The sequence below is a fragment of the Phoenix dactylifera genome, chromosome 6 (assembly GCF_051530095.1).
Source record: "Phoenix dactylifera cultivar Ajwa chromosome 6, Ajwa_hap1_PhDact_Kaust_v1.1, whole genome shotgun sequence".
NCBI lineage: Eukaryota > Viridiplantae > Streptophyta > Magnoliopsida > Arecales > Arecaceae > Phoenix > Phoenix dactylifera.
The window spans coordinates 37,507,207-37,524,040 of record NC_143195.1 but is presented as its reverse complement, the minus strand read 5'-3'; the positions used below and the strand labels follow the sequence as shown (position 1 = coordinate 37,524,040).

Here is a 16,834-nt window from a genome sequence, read left to right as displayed (position 1 = left end):
TTTTTTGGTCATGCAGAGTGATGTTTCAATGCTTCTTTTTTTTGATGCCAGTGCAGGACAGGACTTTGGATTTAGGGATCCTCCGGGGCATTTTCTTCTACAGTTGAAGCCATGGAAGGGGGCGTCCATAAAGCGGACAATACAGAATTTAAGGAATGTTTTAGTCTGACATGGAAACAGCCATACATTCTTCGCCTTGCACTCTCTGCCGGCATTGGTGGTCTTCTTTTTGGCTACGACACAGGTACATCATTTAACTTTAGATTTCTGTTTTGTGGCACCGTGAAATTTCAGCACTTTTATGTTTTCTAGGTGAAGTAATTGTATCCTATACATTGCCAAGCTTAACAACCAGGAAATTTTTATGCACTTTTTGGGATATTTCGTTAGGAAAACAATATGACTTCATCCATGAAAAGTTCTAACTCTTAAATTTAAGCAGACACACACACACACACACACACACGCACACACAGAGGGAGAGAGACTACATATGCTTTTTGTGGTATTAAAATAGTAGTGTGCTTCAAAAAAATTGTTGCACATAAAGTCAGCAGACGACTTAAATATTTCACTGCGTTTGGAATGTTCTTCGCAAGCTTAATTATTCTGACGTTGGTGGGCTATTTGTTTTTTTGTGGGGTTGGACTTTGTATTTTTTTTTATATGTTTATTTATGTGTTTTAGTGACTAATTAATATCATTTCTGAAGAAAAAGGATTTTAGTGACTAAATATCAGTCAGAACAAATTAGAGGCCTTTGTCTCTTTAAAACATCCTTCAAGCATTGCAGCCACTAGATGGACTTGGTCTGGTACTGGATGCTTACCTTCACTTTGGTATCTTTATGTTGATCTTTCTGATGAATAAACTTATGTCATGGAGCTCTAGATTTGTACAGGTCTTATAACTGCGTTATTTTATCCACGAAGTTGAGATATTTAAACCCTGGATCTTTTCTTTGAATCATGTCAGGAAAACATGTACTGTTCCATTTCTGCGATATGATTTGGTAGCATTTGTGTAACTCAAAATGATTCATGGGTTATTGGTGCATGGATCAAAATTATTCACCGATCGTTAATGGTTTAGGTGTTATCTCTGGAGCACTACTATACATTCGTGATGACTTCCGACAAGTTGATAGAAGTACTGTACTCCAGGTGTGCTTCATTATGTTCATGACAGCTAATTATGTGGCTTTATAGAATTTGTTATAGTTAGAACTTTTTTTCCCAACCTATGCATGCCTCCTCCCCATCTACCTGTGATGGACCGTTACTCTTGTCGATAGGAAACCATTGTGAGCATGGCTGTAGCTGGAGCTATAGTTGGCGCTGCATTTGGTGGATGGATGAATGACAGATTTGGAAGGAGACCTTCAATACTGTTTGCTGATCTGTTGTTCTTTATTGGTGCCGTCATAATGGCTATTGCACCAATTCCTGAAATTATAATCCTGGGGAGAATCTTTGTGGGCATTGGAGTTGGGATGGCTTCCATGACTTCTCCTCTCTACATTTCTGAAGCTTCTCCTGCCAGAATTAGAGGTGCTCTTGTCAGCACTAATGGGTTACTTATTACAGGAGGACAATTTCTGTCCTACCTCATAAATCTGGCTTTCACTAAGGTAAATAAATAAATTCCTTCATTTCTGATACCGTTTGTTCCCAGATAGTAGTATTAATGGTTAGTGACATTTCAGCCTCTTTTTTTTTCTGTCAGACCCCAGGAACTTGGCGCTGGATGCTCGGTGTGGCCGGAGTTCCTGCTGTTGTTCAGTTTATATTGATGCTGATGCTTCCAGAGTCACCTAGGTGGCTGTACAGAAAGGTTATTATCCATTTCCTTTCAAATAATCTTGACGCGGTTCTCACTCACCAAGTCACTATACTTCTACTTCTCTGCTGTTTTAATCTACTCCTTGACAGAACTCTTCATTTGTTCAGTCCAGTATATGTTGCTGAGCGATAGTGATCATGGATTTTCTTATTGTTTTTTTTTATATATATATTAAACAGGAAAGAAAAGAGGAAGCTGCAGAGATCTTGAGAAAGATATACCCGTCTCATGAAGTTGAGAAAGAAATCGAAGCTTTACGGCTGTCGATTGAAGCTGAAGTAGCAGAGGAAGGTTCCATTGGGGGAGGTGGCACGTTCAGCAAATTAAAGAAGGCAACAGGTAGTGTGGTTGTTCGCAGAGCGCTTGTGGCCGGCATTGTTGTGCAGGTAGCTCAGCAATTTGTGGGTATCAACACGGTTATGTATTACAGCCCCACAATAGTTCAATTGGCTGGTTTTGCTTCCAATAGCACAGCCTTGGCGCTGTCTCTCATAACCTCTGGTCTCAATGCCTTGGGTTCCATCGTCAGTATCTTCTTCGTCGACAGAGCCGGAAGGAGAAAGCTGCTTCTTATCAGTTTGGTTGGAATCATTACGTGCTTGGCCTTGCTGAGTGGTGTCTTCTTTGGAGTTGCTTCACATTCGCCGGCAGTTGAATTGCCGAATCCGGCCGGTGGAAACTCTACGTGCCCTGATTTCAAGCCGGCTTCGGGCATGACGTGGACGTGCATGGATTGCGTGAAAGCCGCCTCTGGGTGTGGATTTTGTGCTCACGATGGAGATAAAGTAAGTACCTCAGCACATCTATACATTGATCAATGATCGTCCGTAAGCTTTAGAATGCAATTTATGCAGTTGTTGGATTTTTGTTTTTTCAAAATAAAATAGAGGTCTAATAATTGAGAGTTAAAAATGTATACAAGCCTCTCGGTTCATGCACCTCATTTATATAATATCTCTTCTCAATTTGGTTCTGGTCGGTAAATTAACGAAGAAATGCTTCACGTTCGATATGAGTTTTTTTGAAAAAGAAAGAGAAATAGTATTTCTCTAGAAATAATATTTTTCATTGAAAAAAAAATTTCATACGAGATATGGGATAGTTTAATTTTCACATGACCGAAACTTGGAGGAAAGAAATGCACCAAAGAAGTGCATGGTCCCATCCCATCATACCCCGCTGATCTTCCGCATTTAGATTGGCTTTATCCATGTCACATCGAGATCCGTGACATGTTGCTTAGTCCGAAAGTATGAAGAGGATATTAATTGATTCCAATTTAGATGTTCAAATAATTAGAATTTGTAGGTCTGGTTGCATCAAAGTTTTGAATTATTTAATCCTGATCATGCCTGCCTTAATCATGGAACAGCTTCTTCCTGGGACCTGCTTGTCGTCTGAGACTGATGGAAAACGATTATGTGAAACATCAAGCCGGGAATGGTACACTCGCGGCTGCCCAAGCAACTTTGGCTGGTTGGCTCTCATTGCTCTCGGAGCATATATCATCTCCTACTCTCCGGGCATGGGCACCGTCCCTTGGATTGTCAACTCTGAGATCTACCCTCTCAGATACCGAGGAGTCTGCGGTGGGTTGGCCGCGGTGGCGAATTGGGTCTCCAATCTGATCGTCACACAGACATTCTTGAGCTTGACGGAGGCCTTAGGCACTGCGCCAACATTCCTCTTGTTCTGCTGTGTTTCCGTGGTTGCGCTCGTTCTCATTTTTTTGCTTGTGCCCGAGACCAAAGGACTGCAGTTCGAAGAGGTGGAGAAGATGCTGGAGAGTAAAAGCTACAAGGCTTGGGAGAAGAGCTCTGTCCGAGCTCAATCTTAGCCAAATGTGCGTATCACTATTCACTGCCAAAAGTCTGTCCTGCATTGGTAATATAATAATGAGTTATTCCTTTCTCGGTTGAATGTGACAAATGCTGATGACTAATCCTGGGAATATGGAGCTCAAAAGAATTTGGTCTTGAAATGATCCTTCAAGCTGGTGCTGGATGACATGCCACTCTAAACTATACATACTACAAAATCATCTGAATTTATGCAGGGAGTTAATTAGTAATTATATTATTTAAATTTACAGTAATGTTTTTGAGAGTGTTTGGTTGAACTCCTGGGACCATACCTGACACAAGGGTTGAACCCAAGGCTTTTCAGAAAAATATACACCTGTTTTCATTCATTTCATACAATAAAGAAAAAAAAAACAGCTTCATATGTATATTTAAATAAATAAATCAATGCATAAATGAATAAATAAAAGGGCGCTGTCCTCTTGGAGAACACAGGATCCGCAGTCCCTCACACCCGACAGGATTGGCAGACTTCCGAGGGCGGAAAAGAAAATTAAAATTCCATTTAAGCTTGTTTCTCGCTAGGTTTTCCGTGGAGAGGGGACCAAAACTAAAAAATATCAGGAATATATAGAAGCAGTCAATAATCATGCATGACCAATTAATAATTTTGTATGGCAAAACATTGCCTTTTTGAGATCAAAGAAGAGAGTTGAGAGGACAATCAATAATATCTTCCTCCAAGTTTATGACATTGGGTGTCCCTTTCAAGTTTATGATTTGTGAACAAGGTGAAACGGGCTTACTTGGGAGTTCCCCTCCGGTGCGTAGGTCAGCCCAAAGACGCTAACCGTCGCGCAACATATGCCCGGACCTATTATTGCAAAAGCACTCTGCTGGACTACTACAAGTATATTCCTCCATCAAAAAAGGCCATGCTTCCTTCAATACTCGTTGCCCTTTCATTCACAAAATTATAAATTCCATCATAAAAGCCAAAACAACCAGAAAGAGGGTGGAAATTAGCGGACTCCGCTATCTAATCCAGAACTGCAATCTGCACATTTCGGATATGGTCCCAATTCCACTATCTAATCCACAATTGCATCAAAGCGAGAAGCACAGCCAACGGGAGAAATAAATGGAAGTACAGGCTAATAAAAACTAGAAATATCATAAAGTTGTAGCCAGACTATTTTTGGTATTCATAGCACATACAATATCTGGATATCGTAAAGCGAAGCACCTCGACGCAGGTTGTTCTCCGGTGGGATTCAAACTAGTGTCTTAGAGTAGAGTGCCCCTGAAGTCCCAAAAACTTGGCAGAGAACCATCCAAAATTTCGGTTGTTGATTGGTTGTCTGCAGTATTCACATGTTATACCGACCACCTCTGTTTAATTTTTCTCTTCTTGAGTCATCCTGTTAAAAGTTAAGAATTGAGATAATGATAAAGGATTGGAAATACACTGACAGAATCAAACAATGACAATAGGTATCGAAATGCGATTCTGATTTCATCTCATTTCGAGATATTCTATAAATAAAATAATGAAAAGAAAAGGAATACATCAACTAATTGATATTGATGCATCTAATATAAAACGAGATTCTCAAACATTATGAATGAGACATGAATATTTAAGTTCTAAGACGTACATGGAAGCTATATAGGATCTTATCATTGCAGTCAATGATTTCCTTCCATTTCTTCCCAATGCCCATCTGCATAATATTAAGAAATAGTAAATTTATACGGAAACCAAATGGTACAATTTAAAGAAGAGCTACAGGCTTCCGTAAGAATATCAAAAGCTTTGAAACCAGAGAAATGAAAGAACAGATTCACTTATATGTTTGAAAGATGATCACGAAATCTCATTTCAGGGAAAAAATCCCATCCTTTTTATCTTTGTTTTCTTGCTAACCAAAACCGAAAAACCACAAGGACAACTAACAACATACTACCACAGGATCATGATTTGGTAATGCATTTACTGTATGAACAAGTCATAACAACTAACCAATTGCTGGGTACGAACTAAGGAGCATGACTTTATTTTATCTCCAGTTTGATAACATAAAAACATAGAACAAGAAAGTTTCTTACAACGATTGGAGCGTTGCGGTAATCATGATGGTAACTATTTCCATGAATGACCAAAACCATCTGATGTGATTATAAAGATACGAGAGGATTATATTCAATGATCTCTGACTCCCAATGAAACACTCGAAAGCAAGGCTTGAAGTTTCAAACAAAATGAATCAGTTTTTGGCTGGTGGCACTCTGAAGCCACCCCGCTTATGTATTGGGATGTTTTGGCCTGTTTTGGCTGACATTCATTTAGTCAATTTCGATCAGTCTCAACTGAAAACAAGGGTTCTATTCCCAAGCTCCTAGATGGAATTTCAGTCTAATTCCTGTGGGGCCTCTCCAAAGACCTTGGCCCTTGAGTACTTCAGCACCTTGATGGGCATTAAGTTATCTAGCCCTTAGATTTACCTATAGTACCAGGATATGATACACACAAACATTTGTATGACACTTGGAAATGATTTAGAGAGAGCGAGAGAGAGAGAGAGAGAGGATCAAGGCCAACGCGATCGGGCTGAAGCCTCTACAGAAGCACTACTACAAAGGCCAATGCAAACAACTCAATAATACAAAGCACAACAGTAACATGTTTTATAAAATAAATTTATTTGTCCGTAACTACATGCATTTAGTTTATAGTCATTTAACCTCAAGATATAAATAGGAAAAGCCCAAAACCAACATGCTCACAGATTCTACTGAAAAATGATGATCAAAAAGCCTTAATAAAATATGACTGAAAAAAGTTTCAGAATTGCTAAATATAACGAATTTTTGAATAGTTGAAATTCAATTAGTAAGTTAATACATATGTTTATTGTAATATCAATACGTATACACAACAAAGTTCATCTAAGAACTAACTACATAAATGAAGAACCTATAAAAAAATCTCTAAAATGCTGTGCAATAACTTTTGTTGGCTTCTTTTACTTTCTTCCATTCTCCTTTTCTGTGGATTTTTCCTAGTTCTTTTTAGTAAACTTCGAAAATTTGATCACATTGTTGAAACCCAACTCCACATGCCTAAATGAGACCAGGTTTTGAAGTTTGAACCTTGCTAGTAACTGTGCTCTCTGTAAAATGGAAGGGTCTGATTAATCAGAGAAAAAAACGAGGTGAGCAGTTAAAGAATCCAACATGCGATGGAGTAGAAAATAATGAATCTAAGGTAAATTTGTTTTCTAATTCCACCTTTCCTTCTTTTAATAATAAACACTTCCCCCTTTCCCTCTTTTCATGAGAAACCCTTCCCCCTTCTCTTTCTCAGTCTTGTCATTCTCTTTTGATTTTGTTCCATCTACCAATGTTACATAATAGAGATCTTTAACTCTCAAAATAAAAACCCAATTTCTGACATCCATGCTCTTTCCCACTTCATCTCTCTGTTTTCTTTTATCTGTAGACCTAGGAGCAATATATCTATCTAATTAGTACTACTCCAATAACTTCAATATCAATGGACATATTAATATTTTACAATAGATATGATATAAGTGGACTTGAACTGTTCTTCGCCACCCATCTCTTTCAAAATCAATCAAAACCTGCCCATATCAGTGGGTGAAATCTGACTCAAGACATAGAAGAAATAGATGGCAGGATATGTGGGAATTGGAACCATTGTAGTTCATACACTGCATTACGTAAGAGCAAGCCCCATCATGCCATATGCAAGCAAGCATGCTCCATTTGGCAATGTGCTACATCTGTTGGCCTATACATTGGGCATCTTTGACTGGTAGGATCTACATATTGACAACCATTGATGACCTCGAACTGTGCACCAACAACTTAGATCTTGTTAAGCTTTTCCATTAACTAGCCTCCAAGTTACCTCCATATGGTGTCTTGATCACTTCAAATCAGTGTGATCCTCATCTTAGCACAACTGATACCACAATATGTGCCAATTATCTCCAATGCAGTGACCATTGCATTGTTCACCTCCAATCGTATCAATAAACGCATACTCAATCACCATTATTTTGCACCAGAACTTTCAATTGTTAAGATCTTTGTATTGACAACCTCTAATTGCCCACTCCACAACAAACACCTTCAAATATCCAATCTATGCATTGGCCACCTCTAATCACCCTAATCTACATATCGTTCATTTATGATTCACCGGAAGTGAATCAGACACCTCTAATTACAAGATCTTCAACCAATCACCTGAACCTTCGCCAGTTGCCTATAAGGGATGGTAGGACCCAATTCACCACCACCTAGACCTTCCCTTCTTGGCTTGCATCATCCATCTTTCCTTGTCCATCAGAAAATATTTTCCAATAGCACAGACTCAAGTTGTGCAGCCCTCTTGCCGCAACTGTCCTCACCTCCTGCTATCCTCCTTCCTTCCCCAACTCCCCTATTTATTATAAAGAAGCTTAGATGTTGTTTCCTACTCCTCATGCAGGACATAAGTTTGATAATGTAGGAATTGCAATCCCAAAAATTATCATGACAAGATGGTAGGTGGGCCATCCTTTTGATGGAAGTTGGCAACAACATAAGTGCCACAAAGAGCTACTACAGGATGAATTTGGCAAGCTTATCAGCAGGATATACAATTTAAAAGGACCTTTTTATAGGTTTCTCATAGTCGAAAAGGTGGAGCCATATTAAAACATGAATTTTAATGGAGCCCTTAAAATCATAGCCAATTAGACAAGAGTCCACTCGTGAGGCAAGGGCAAGAACTAGTAAAGTTATATTCACACTCCAAAATAGGATGATCTATCATTCTCTGCCTAAGAAGATTCTTTCAATAATCAGAGGAATTATAAGACCACATTAGGTGACATGCAATTTTACTAGAACCAATACCTGCGCAACCCCAAAATAAGGTTTGAAAGCTTAACTTTGTACAATTTTACAAGAGCAACAATCCATAACTTAACCTTGTTAGTAATTGGTTCATATTGATTCTAGAAAATTGATCTTTTGCATTAGCATGGTTATCAATACTACAGAATTCAAAATCTACCAGCTAGTTAATACTTGACTCGGTAATAGTTAATAGTTTCCAACAACCTCAACAAGCTCAAACCCTTGGCATCAAATTTTGACTGATACCAAGACTGAGTTACAGACATTTTTTGCACCTTACATGAAACTATAATAGCATCCTATTTTTTTAAACAAAAATAAACTTTTAAACTCCTTTCTCAATTATCCCTTGTTCTATATTTTCTGACTTTCTAAACTTTCTAAAATTATGTAATTGTGCAAACAGGAGATATCTAGGAAGAAAAAAGACTATGAAATCTACCAAACCATTTCGTTTTGGCCTTGGACTGAGCTTGATTTCAAACCTCAGTAACAGCCTTGTCATCCCTCCCATTATTAAGCTCTCTCACATATTTTTTTTTCTTTCTTCAGCTCTCCAACTTGCTTAGAAACTCTATCTCAACTACCCAGGTGGAAATCTTCTCTTCTTTTATTTTAAGATTTGACCATCTTAAAAATGCTTGAGCTTGATAGTACAATAGAAGAAGCCAAAGATTTCAACACAATGTAAACAAGGCTCTAACATATTTCTCTGTTCTCTGTAGTTAAATTATGCTAGAAAACTTTCCTGCAAGATATTAACAAGACCATTCAGACATACCAAAACATTGCTTAATAAATCATTACGGCTTTTCCAATCAATCCATCTTTATTAAAAATTTCATTCTAGCTAAAAATACCGGAGACAATCCTAATCAGCATTCTGATACCTTTCTTAAGGTCAACCCTACAAAATAATCAGGAAAGCCTTGACAAAAATTGGGGATTACCGCATTCATTCCCAGCTAGAACAAAAAATGGAGCTTCAAAATTAAAAGCAAATTGACCATATAAGAGCAAACTTCTAAAATTCACTTTCCACTTTAACAAACCTTACTGATAATATTGCACAGGCCATTAGCCAAGTGAGTCACATTAACCTCTCTCATTTGCCCCTTTTTGAAGAAATATAGTAATTTAAACAAGTATCGTTTCCATGAGGCTTGAAGGAGATATCAAACTCCATGATCTTAGGGGCTGTTTGATTGGATGATAATTTTCCTAAAACAGTCATAAACCTCATTTTTCAGGTTGTGTGAGTTGCCAGTTTTGGCAAAACAAGTTTTATAGAAAACAACCAAATACCCATTTTTAGTAAAAAATGTCAACAAAAACGGCACATTAATGTTCCTTTATAAACATCTTTTTCATCAATCTTTTAAGGGCACATATTTTCAGCCACCAACACTGTTCTCCATGAAGGTGCAAGCAAAGTAATCCGCTGATCCTTAGCGAACCTCCACTACTCATCTTTGTCTCCCATTAATTTGATTACCCGGACCATCAGCCATCTTTTTTCCTTCAAGTCTTTTTCCCTTTATTTGGCACATTATTCAAGATCATTTTCCTTGCAACAATGCTTATTCCATTCCATCTATAATCAGCATCTTAACCCAAAACTTTCATAAAATTTGTAATGGTTAATAACGTTGATTATGGCTTACACAAGAAAGCTAAATATTCTGCACTTTATCGTTCCATAACAGAAAAAAAAATCAACCATTCAACGATTCGTTACCGTTCCATATCTTGCTTTACCCAATCTACATAGCAATCACCTATACTCCAACCACTTCAATTTACAAGACTCAATATGGACAAATTTATATGCTTTCATGTAGTATGCACTTTGAATTCAAAATGATCGCAAAAGGCCACCAAGACCATGTAGCGACATCGATATACCAATCCCATTCTCCATTGCCGTGACCATAACCATAAAGTATTGTCCCAATTATTTGGTGTTGGCTTTATGGATCCTCATTCCACACGCCCTTGCCCAACATCAATAAGTTTTCTTTTTTGAAAAAAAAAACTCTTACAAAACCAAACATGAGAAATATTATTGATCTTATGCACTGCATCTAAAATACTTGGGCTTCTAATCCCAATCATAATTCACAGTTTACAAAATATAACAAAATGTTCACTTCAACAGAACAATATCCAAAAGCTAAAGCACAGATTAGGTGTTTCACATTTTTCAGAAATGATGCAATGTAAGATGTAATATTATTAATTGACACCTATTAAGCTTCCTAAATCAATTAAATAAACAAAACAAGAACCTGAACAGCTTCATTGCTTGCTGTCTTGGTCCACAGTGCAAGCTTGTCCTGCCTCTGACGCACACTTGCAACGACACCACAGATTTCCTCGTTCTCATCAAACTGCTCTCCAATTAAAGCCATCAGCTGCAGAAATATTATTTGTACACCACAAGTCATTTGGCACAAAATGGTGAGTGGGAAAGCCATGAAGATTAAAAGCTAGTAAATTGCAAAAGGCTATAGCATTAATTGCATGGTCGGTGCACATAGTTTGATATCCACATAGTGCCCATATGAAACAGAAGCATGCCATTATAAAGGGGAAAAAGACAAGGACTCACCGTCTCTAACCACATGGTGTCAAGAGTGGCCTTTCTATTACATGTTACTGACCACTTGCCCCCATTTGCACATTCAGGATCTTCCCACCTGGGTTCCACCCCAGTTTTGAAACAGTGGAAGTCAGCATTTGCTGGCAACTTACTGGGATGATATAGCTGATCATACAAACTATAAAAAGAAAAAAAAGTAACGTACATCATCTACGATATTGATTTAAGATAGAGATTGGATTATATGGAGTATAAGCAGAGAATGAAGCAAATTCAAGAAAGGAAAGTATAATATCAGTTCTACTGCATGATAAATGAATCTCAGAACGCTTGGTTGTTATTCATGGGATAAGTGGCACTGCTCTTGGCAACTTTTCCGGTCAAATATTCTGGTAGCTGAATGATACCCAGACAAGGATATAATGTTGATTCTTTTTTAATGACTGACACCTTTTCTTTGGAACCAATAAACAGCATTTTCAAGCGTTGCCAACGGAACCCAATCAAACCATCAAGGTTCACAAAATCCAGATATGTTCAAAAGAAAAATTATATGAAGCAAAAAACTACACGTGACACAGAATTCACTTCTCCATTAGCAGCCTAAAGAAAAAAGAAGTAATAGCACTCATAATAATCAAATTGAATTGGCTCAGGTTAGTTTTCTGCAGCTATCATCAAGAAAAATAACCATAACAATCAAGACTAGTTCTAAATATATGCTGAGAGCTATATGAAACACTTATCTACCTCCTATAAGAAGCTATATTAGCTGTAAATGCAAGTTTTCCAAGTCCTCTCACAACCACCATTCATTGTTTCACTTTTATCCATTTGTAGAACCTTCAATCAGCTCTAAGCTAAGATGTTAGCATGACTAATAAGAAAGTAAATGCTGGCCATGCCAACACATGAAATCAATGATGTGCTATATAGTTGAATAATAAAATATTCTCAGTTTAGAAAGCCTACCAAATCTATCCACTCCCCAATGCATAATTAATTGTGATGAAGGCCTAGTTCTAGATACTATGCTGCTTGGAAGACTAAGAGGTAGATAAAACTTGCAAAAATGCATCTGGATGTTAAATTAAATTAGACAGCTGTGATTTTGATAAATAACAAGAATGTCACCAAGCTAATTAAGTATGAGTGTAAAGTAAATAGCCCATAAACCATATCAAGACTACCACATTATGATCAATTATGCAAGAAAACCAGTCTCTTGAGACATGTAGTCATCAACCAAAATATCCAAATTGATAATGCAAACTCATAAAATTTTTCTCTACCGGCCAAATTAGTGATGCTTCCCAAGCAATGCTTTGGGCATCATTGAAAAGGCTTCAAGACAGAAACCCTCTCAAATATGGATGAAGAAAACACCAGCTGGCGGGTGATGCCATACACCCTAGTTGTAAGAGGGTGTCACAACCAAATCGGTCTCTAAGCCATTTTGTTATTTTAAATGCATCATCAATTATGTTTGACAATTCTGAGCAAAAGCTTACTAACTTATACAAAATGCTCAATTTTATTTATATTATTGTATTTTAATCAATTTTACCAAGACAATGCCATACAATTCAAAGAATTGGCATGGGATATGTATTGGTGAGTCAAATGGTATCCAACACTTAAATGCTTATCAAATTCTTCAGTTCCAACATTTAGAAACTGATGAGTTCATTCAACTAATAATAATGTCAAAATCGGGCTTTACTTCTTCTCAAAGATGGGTCAAGAACCAGGCATTACAGTAACCTTGCAAAATGTCATGTTCTTTATATCTTTGAACTATTTTTGAAGTTTTGGATAAGATATCTTATTTTTAAAGCTCGTCACACACATATAGTTATTTTTTCCACATATCTGCATCACCTATCTCCCTGTTGCTGAGTCATGAATCCAAATCTTGCTTAATGTCAATTCAGTGCAACACTGACAATAGTTTGTTGTATCCTACATGTTATACATTATTATGGTACCATTGTAGGTTATAGATTTTATGTTTGTAAGAAGCAACAGCATAAGTCATTAATGATTGGAAATCATGTGATCCAAGGAATATGAATCTTCTATTCTTCCACACATGACTTAAATTCTTATCATACCAAATCGACAACAAAAGCCATGCTAGCATGTTTACAACACAACAACATTGTATACCTATGAATTGTTCGTGCCAGAATGAACTGATGCATATCAAATTTATAAGCACCAGTACCTTTTTTTTGTTCTAAACTTGTATCTGACCATCCCAAAAAACCTTATTTCTATTAAAGGTTGTTTGAAACTCCTCTCTCTTTATATATTTTTGTAGCTTTTTTTCTTGAGGATGCTTGTTCTACAAACTAAACATAATTATAACAGAAAATCATCATTCCAATCAGACCAAAGGTGAGAACTTAGAAATTGTTGCAAAGTGTATGAGTTTCCCACGGCATCGTTATACAAGCTTCCCATATTACCATCTAGGTGAGTAAAATATATTTAATATATTATCTTTAATATGTCATTGATATGTTGCTCATCACCCTATATTTTTATCAAGATTTTTTAGATCTTTGGTGTTTTTATTGTGTAAAAATAATCATCTGATTTTAGTTTGCATGATAAATACTCGAAACTATGCAATGTATCGCTAGATTAATAATTAGCATGCTTATAATCTTAGATTTCTAGATACTAGTTACAACTATATTTATACAATTAAACCAAGTCTATAATTAGTATGACGGTTCTAAAAAACAACCTATGTTGTTAGAAAAAAAAAATTGAATAAAGAAGCAGCATGTTAACATGCCAAGCACATCATTTTTTAGACTTGCATTTTTTTTTTTATGCTAGTGCTTGCCAAATGTCAAAACAATACACTTACTGTGCAAACCCCTAATAGATAACTAGTATAAAAAAAAAAATATGCAAACCCCTAATAGATACAACAACAGTACATGATATCTCAATCCCTGCTCTCAAAATGAAGACCCTACTGTAATTAGATGCTAAATGATGGATAATTCTAATTCCTACGCTGTCAAAGGTATTGTTCAGTCTATTAGTATAAAAAAAGTTGCAGCACAATCATAATATGCGAAAATAAAAAAAACAAATGAAAATGAATCTCACAATCCTGGAATAGGAACCAATTTTCAATAAGCAGAGGTACAAATGAAGGTGTTTGGATTCTGAATGAGGCAATGCATAAATCTGAAAGCATATGGTCTGGGCCTGATTGATATTCCTAGAATGTTTAGGATTGAAGAAAAGCAATAGGAAAATAGATATTTCCAGACTGTTTGTCTTGTCTTAGCATGCCAATGTTTCAAACATGTTTCAACACAACAATGCAATGTTAAAAACGTAAATAACGAGGTGTGCATAATACCTGTACCTCTTAGCTTGATAACTTTGTTGCTATGAACTATAAAGGCTCACAAATGAGCCTAGGTGCATTTACGAAGAGTCACGACTTAAGGCTCGATGTGAGGTAAGCCTCAATAAAGTCTTTTGAAACAAAACCAAGAACACCCATCAAGGTAACATGACCATATAATGTTTGATCTATCTTTAGAAAAACCACATAGTACTAATACATAAAATTAGCTCTATTACAAGCATAGATTCGGATCTACACAAATTGCTATTTCACTGAAACAGTTCAAAAGGTTTTTAATACAAATAAGTTGAAGCCACCAAATCAGTTTTTTTTTTTTTTTTAAAAAAAAGCAAGATTATATTGCGCTATAATCAAATGAGACCAATCAAAGAGGATTCTCAAGCTTGGTCATTAAAATCAGAAAGTTCAAAAAACTGCAAGTAGATCTGAATCTTCAAAAAAGCAGAAAGTTCGATGAGCCTATGTAAGAAGATGGAGAGAAATATAAGATGATAAAGCAAGAAAAGAACTTCGAAGTTTTAAGGGGTTATATGAATTTCACTACACAGAGACCCACCCAGTGTACAGAATATCATTACTCGTGATTTGAAAACAATAGAAAATCACAGAATATCACAATTTTGTAGCAAATCCAGATGCAACTACTACCTTACCAAGATAACACTCTGTTCCTTTTAAACAAAAACGTAGATAATAGGTTTCCACCATATGCATGTGTGTGTGTGTCAGCAGACACGAATCTGGTGAAAACAGGAAGCATTGCACTGTAAGCAATGAACACCAAGGAACAAAAATTAATGTTGGAATTCACTGACTTGTAAATAGATCAAATTTCCAAGCATCATGCCAAAAACCCACGATCTTTCCCTGAAAATTTTAAATATAATCAAAAACTGACGTTGAAGATTTTTATATAGAAAAATCTAGCAGATAATACCAATCAAGTCAAAACAAAAGGCATCGAGCTAAAACATAACCAATCCAAAGTACCAAGAAAACATTAAAGGAGAAATAAAAGATCCGGATCACAACAACAGATCCTACGAAAATTATATCCTATTTCTCATGAAATTCTAAAATATTTTTTAAAGAAAAAAAAATCAAGAAGCATAAAACTCGCAACTTCTTTTTCTTCTTCTCATATCAACCCTAAAAATCAAGGGAAATATATCCATGGATCTTCCACCAAGAAATCATGGACCGAATAGAAAATCCAAGAAGTATCGCATCGCAACCAAACAAGATCGAAAAAGAAAACAAATTATTCCTGGCATCAAAATTCGAGACTAACAACAGACTGGAGAGAAAAACGGAAGATGGACGGATCCGAACGAGAGAGAGAGAGAGAGAGAGAGAGAGAGAGGAAGAGACTGACCACCAGAACTCCTCGACGGTGTCGAAGGTGTAGACCTTGCGGAGGGAGGTGCCCCAGGCGGCGCCCTGCTTGGGTTTGGACTGGTCGTCGAACCAGAAGGTCCACTTCCGCTCCAGCCGGTGCGGCACCTTCTGCCCTCCCTCGCTCTCCCCACCGCTCGCCGCCGTCTCAACTTCCGCCACCGTCTCCACTTCCGCCGCCATCCCTCTTCGATTCCTCCTCCTCCTCCTCTCCTCTCTCTCTCGAGCACAAAGAGAGCCGACCCGCCAATCGGCAAGAGAAAGAGGCGGCTCCGCGGCTAGAATTAAATACGTTTTATACAGGGAAAGAACGAGATACCGTCCGAGAGCCTTTATTGACTCAAGCACATATCAGCCGGTACAAACCGACGTATTCTTCATGTATTGTCCAGTGAATCGGTATCTTGTTTTATTTATTATGCGTCACTTTGGCTAGATCAATAAGACAATATATTTCAGAAAGCCTTGTTTTGAATTTAAATTGTCAAGAACTCGCCTTCGTTCTGGCTTCGTCGGCTTGGGCATGGGAGCGAGAGAGGCGAGGAGAGGGAGGGGCCAATATCGCGCTAGATGTGAGCGCCGAATCGCTCGATGGCCAAGAGGTATAACGGGGGCGTGTCCGGAGCCGAATTGGGATATCCGCCGGCGGTGGTCTCGCCCAGAACGGAAGAGTGGGTCCCACTCCCCCTCACTCGCCCTAGAACTAACGGGACCTCCTTCGGCTCTCTTTTGATGACGTTTTCAACAGCGCAACCGACCATCGCACAGCTCAAGCTTGACTGTACAACGAAAGACCCTCCACCCTCAACAAGATTACTAGATCCCCCACCCTCTACCTCTGGCTTTGTTGACAAAAAAGGG

At 37.5% G+C, this 16,834-nt stretch overlaps 2 protein-coding genes across 2 annotated transcripts; one reads left to right on the top strand and one right to left on the bottom strand.

Annotated features, from left to right (window-relative positions):
- On the top strand, positions 1–3,679 carry LOC103703900 (putative inositol transporter 2). Its single transcript, XM_017841995.5, has 6 exons — positions 1–244; positions 1,093–1,163; positions 1,295–1,630; positions 1,726–1,833; positions 2,022–2,627; positions 3,215–3,679. The coding sequence occupies exons 1-6, from the start codon at positions 112–114 to the stop codon at positions 3,677–3,679; spliced, it is 1,719 nt and encodes a 572-aa protein (XP_017697484.4). The 5' UTR covers positions 1–111.
- A 981-nt stretch (positions 3,680–4,660) lies between these two features.
- Positions 4,661–16,269, bottom strand: LOC103703899 (eukaryotic translation initiation factor-like). The gene is made up of 5 exons (XM_008786944.6): positions 15,954–16,269; positions 11,188–11,356; positions 10,865–10,990; positions 5,303–5,368; positions 4,661–5,065 (listed from the first exon to the last, which is right to left on the bottom strand). Exons 1-5 carry the CDS (start codon positions 16,154–16,156, stop codon positions 5,015–5,017), a joined length of 615 nt encoding a protein of 204 aa, XP_008785166.3. The 5' UTR covers positions 16,157–16,269; the 3' UTR covers positions 4,661–5,014.
- Positions 16,270–16,834: the final 565 nt, after the last annotated feature.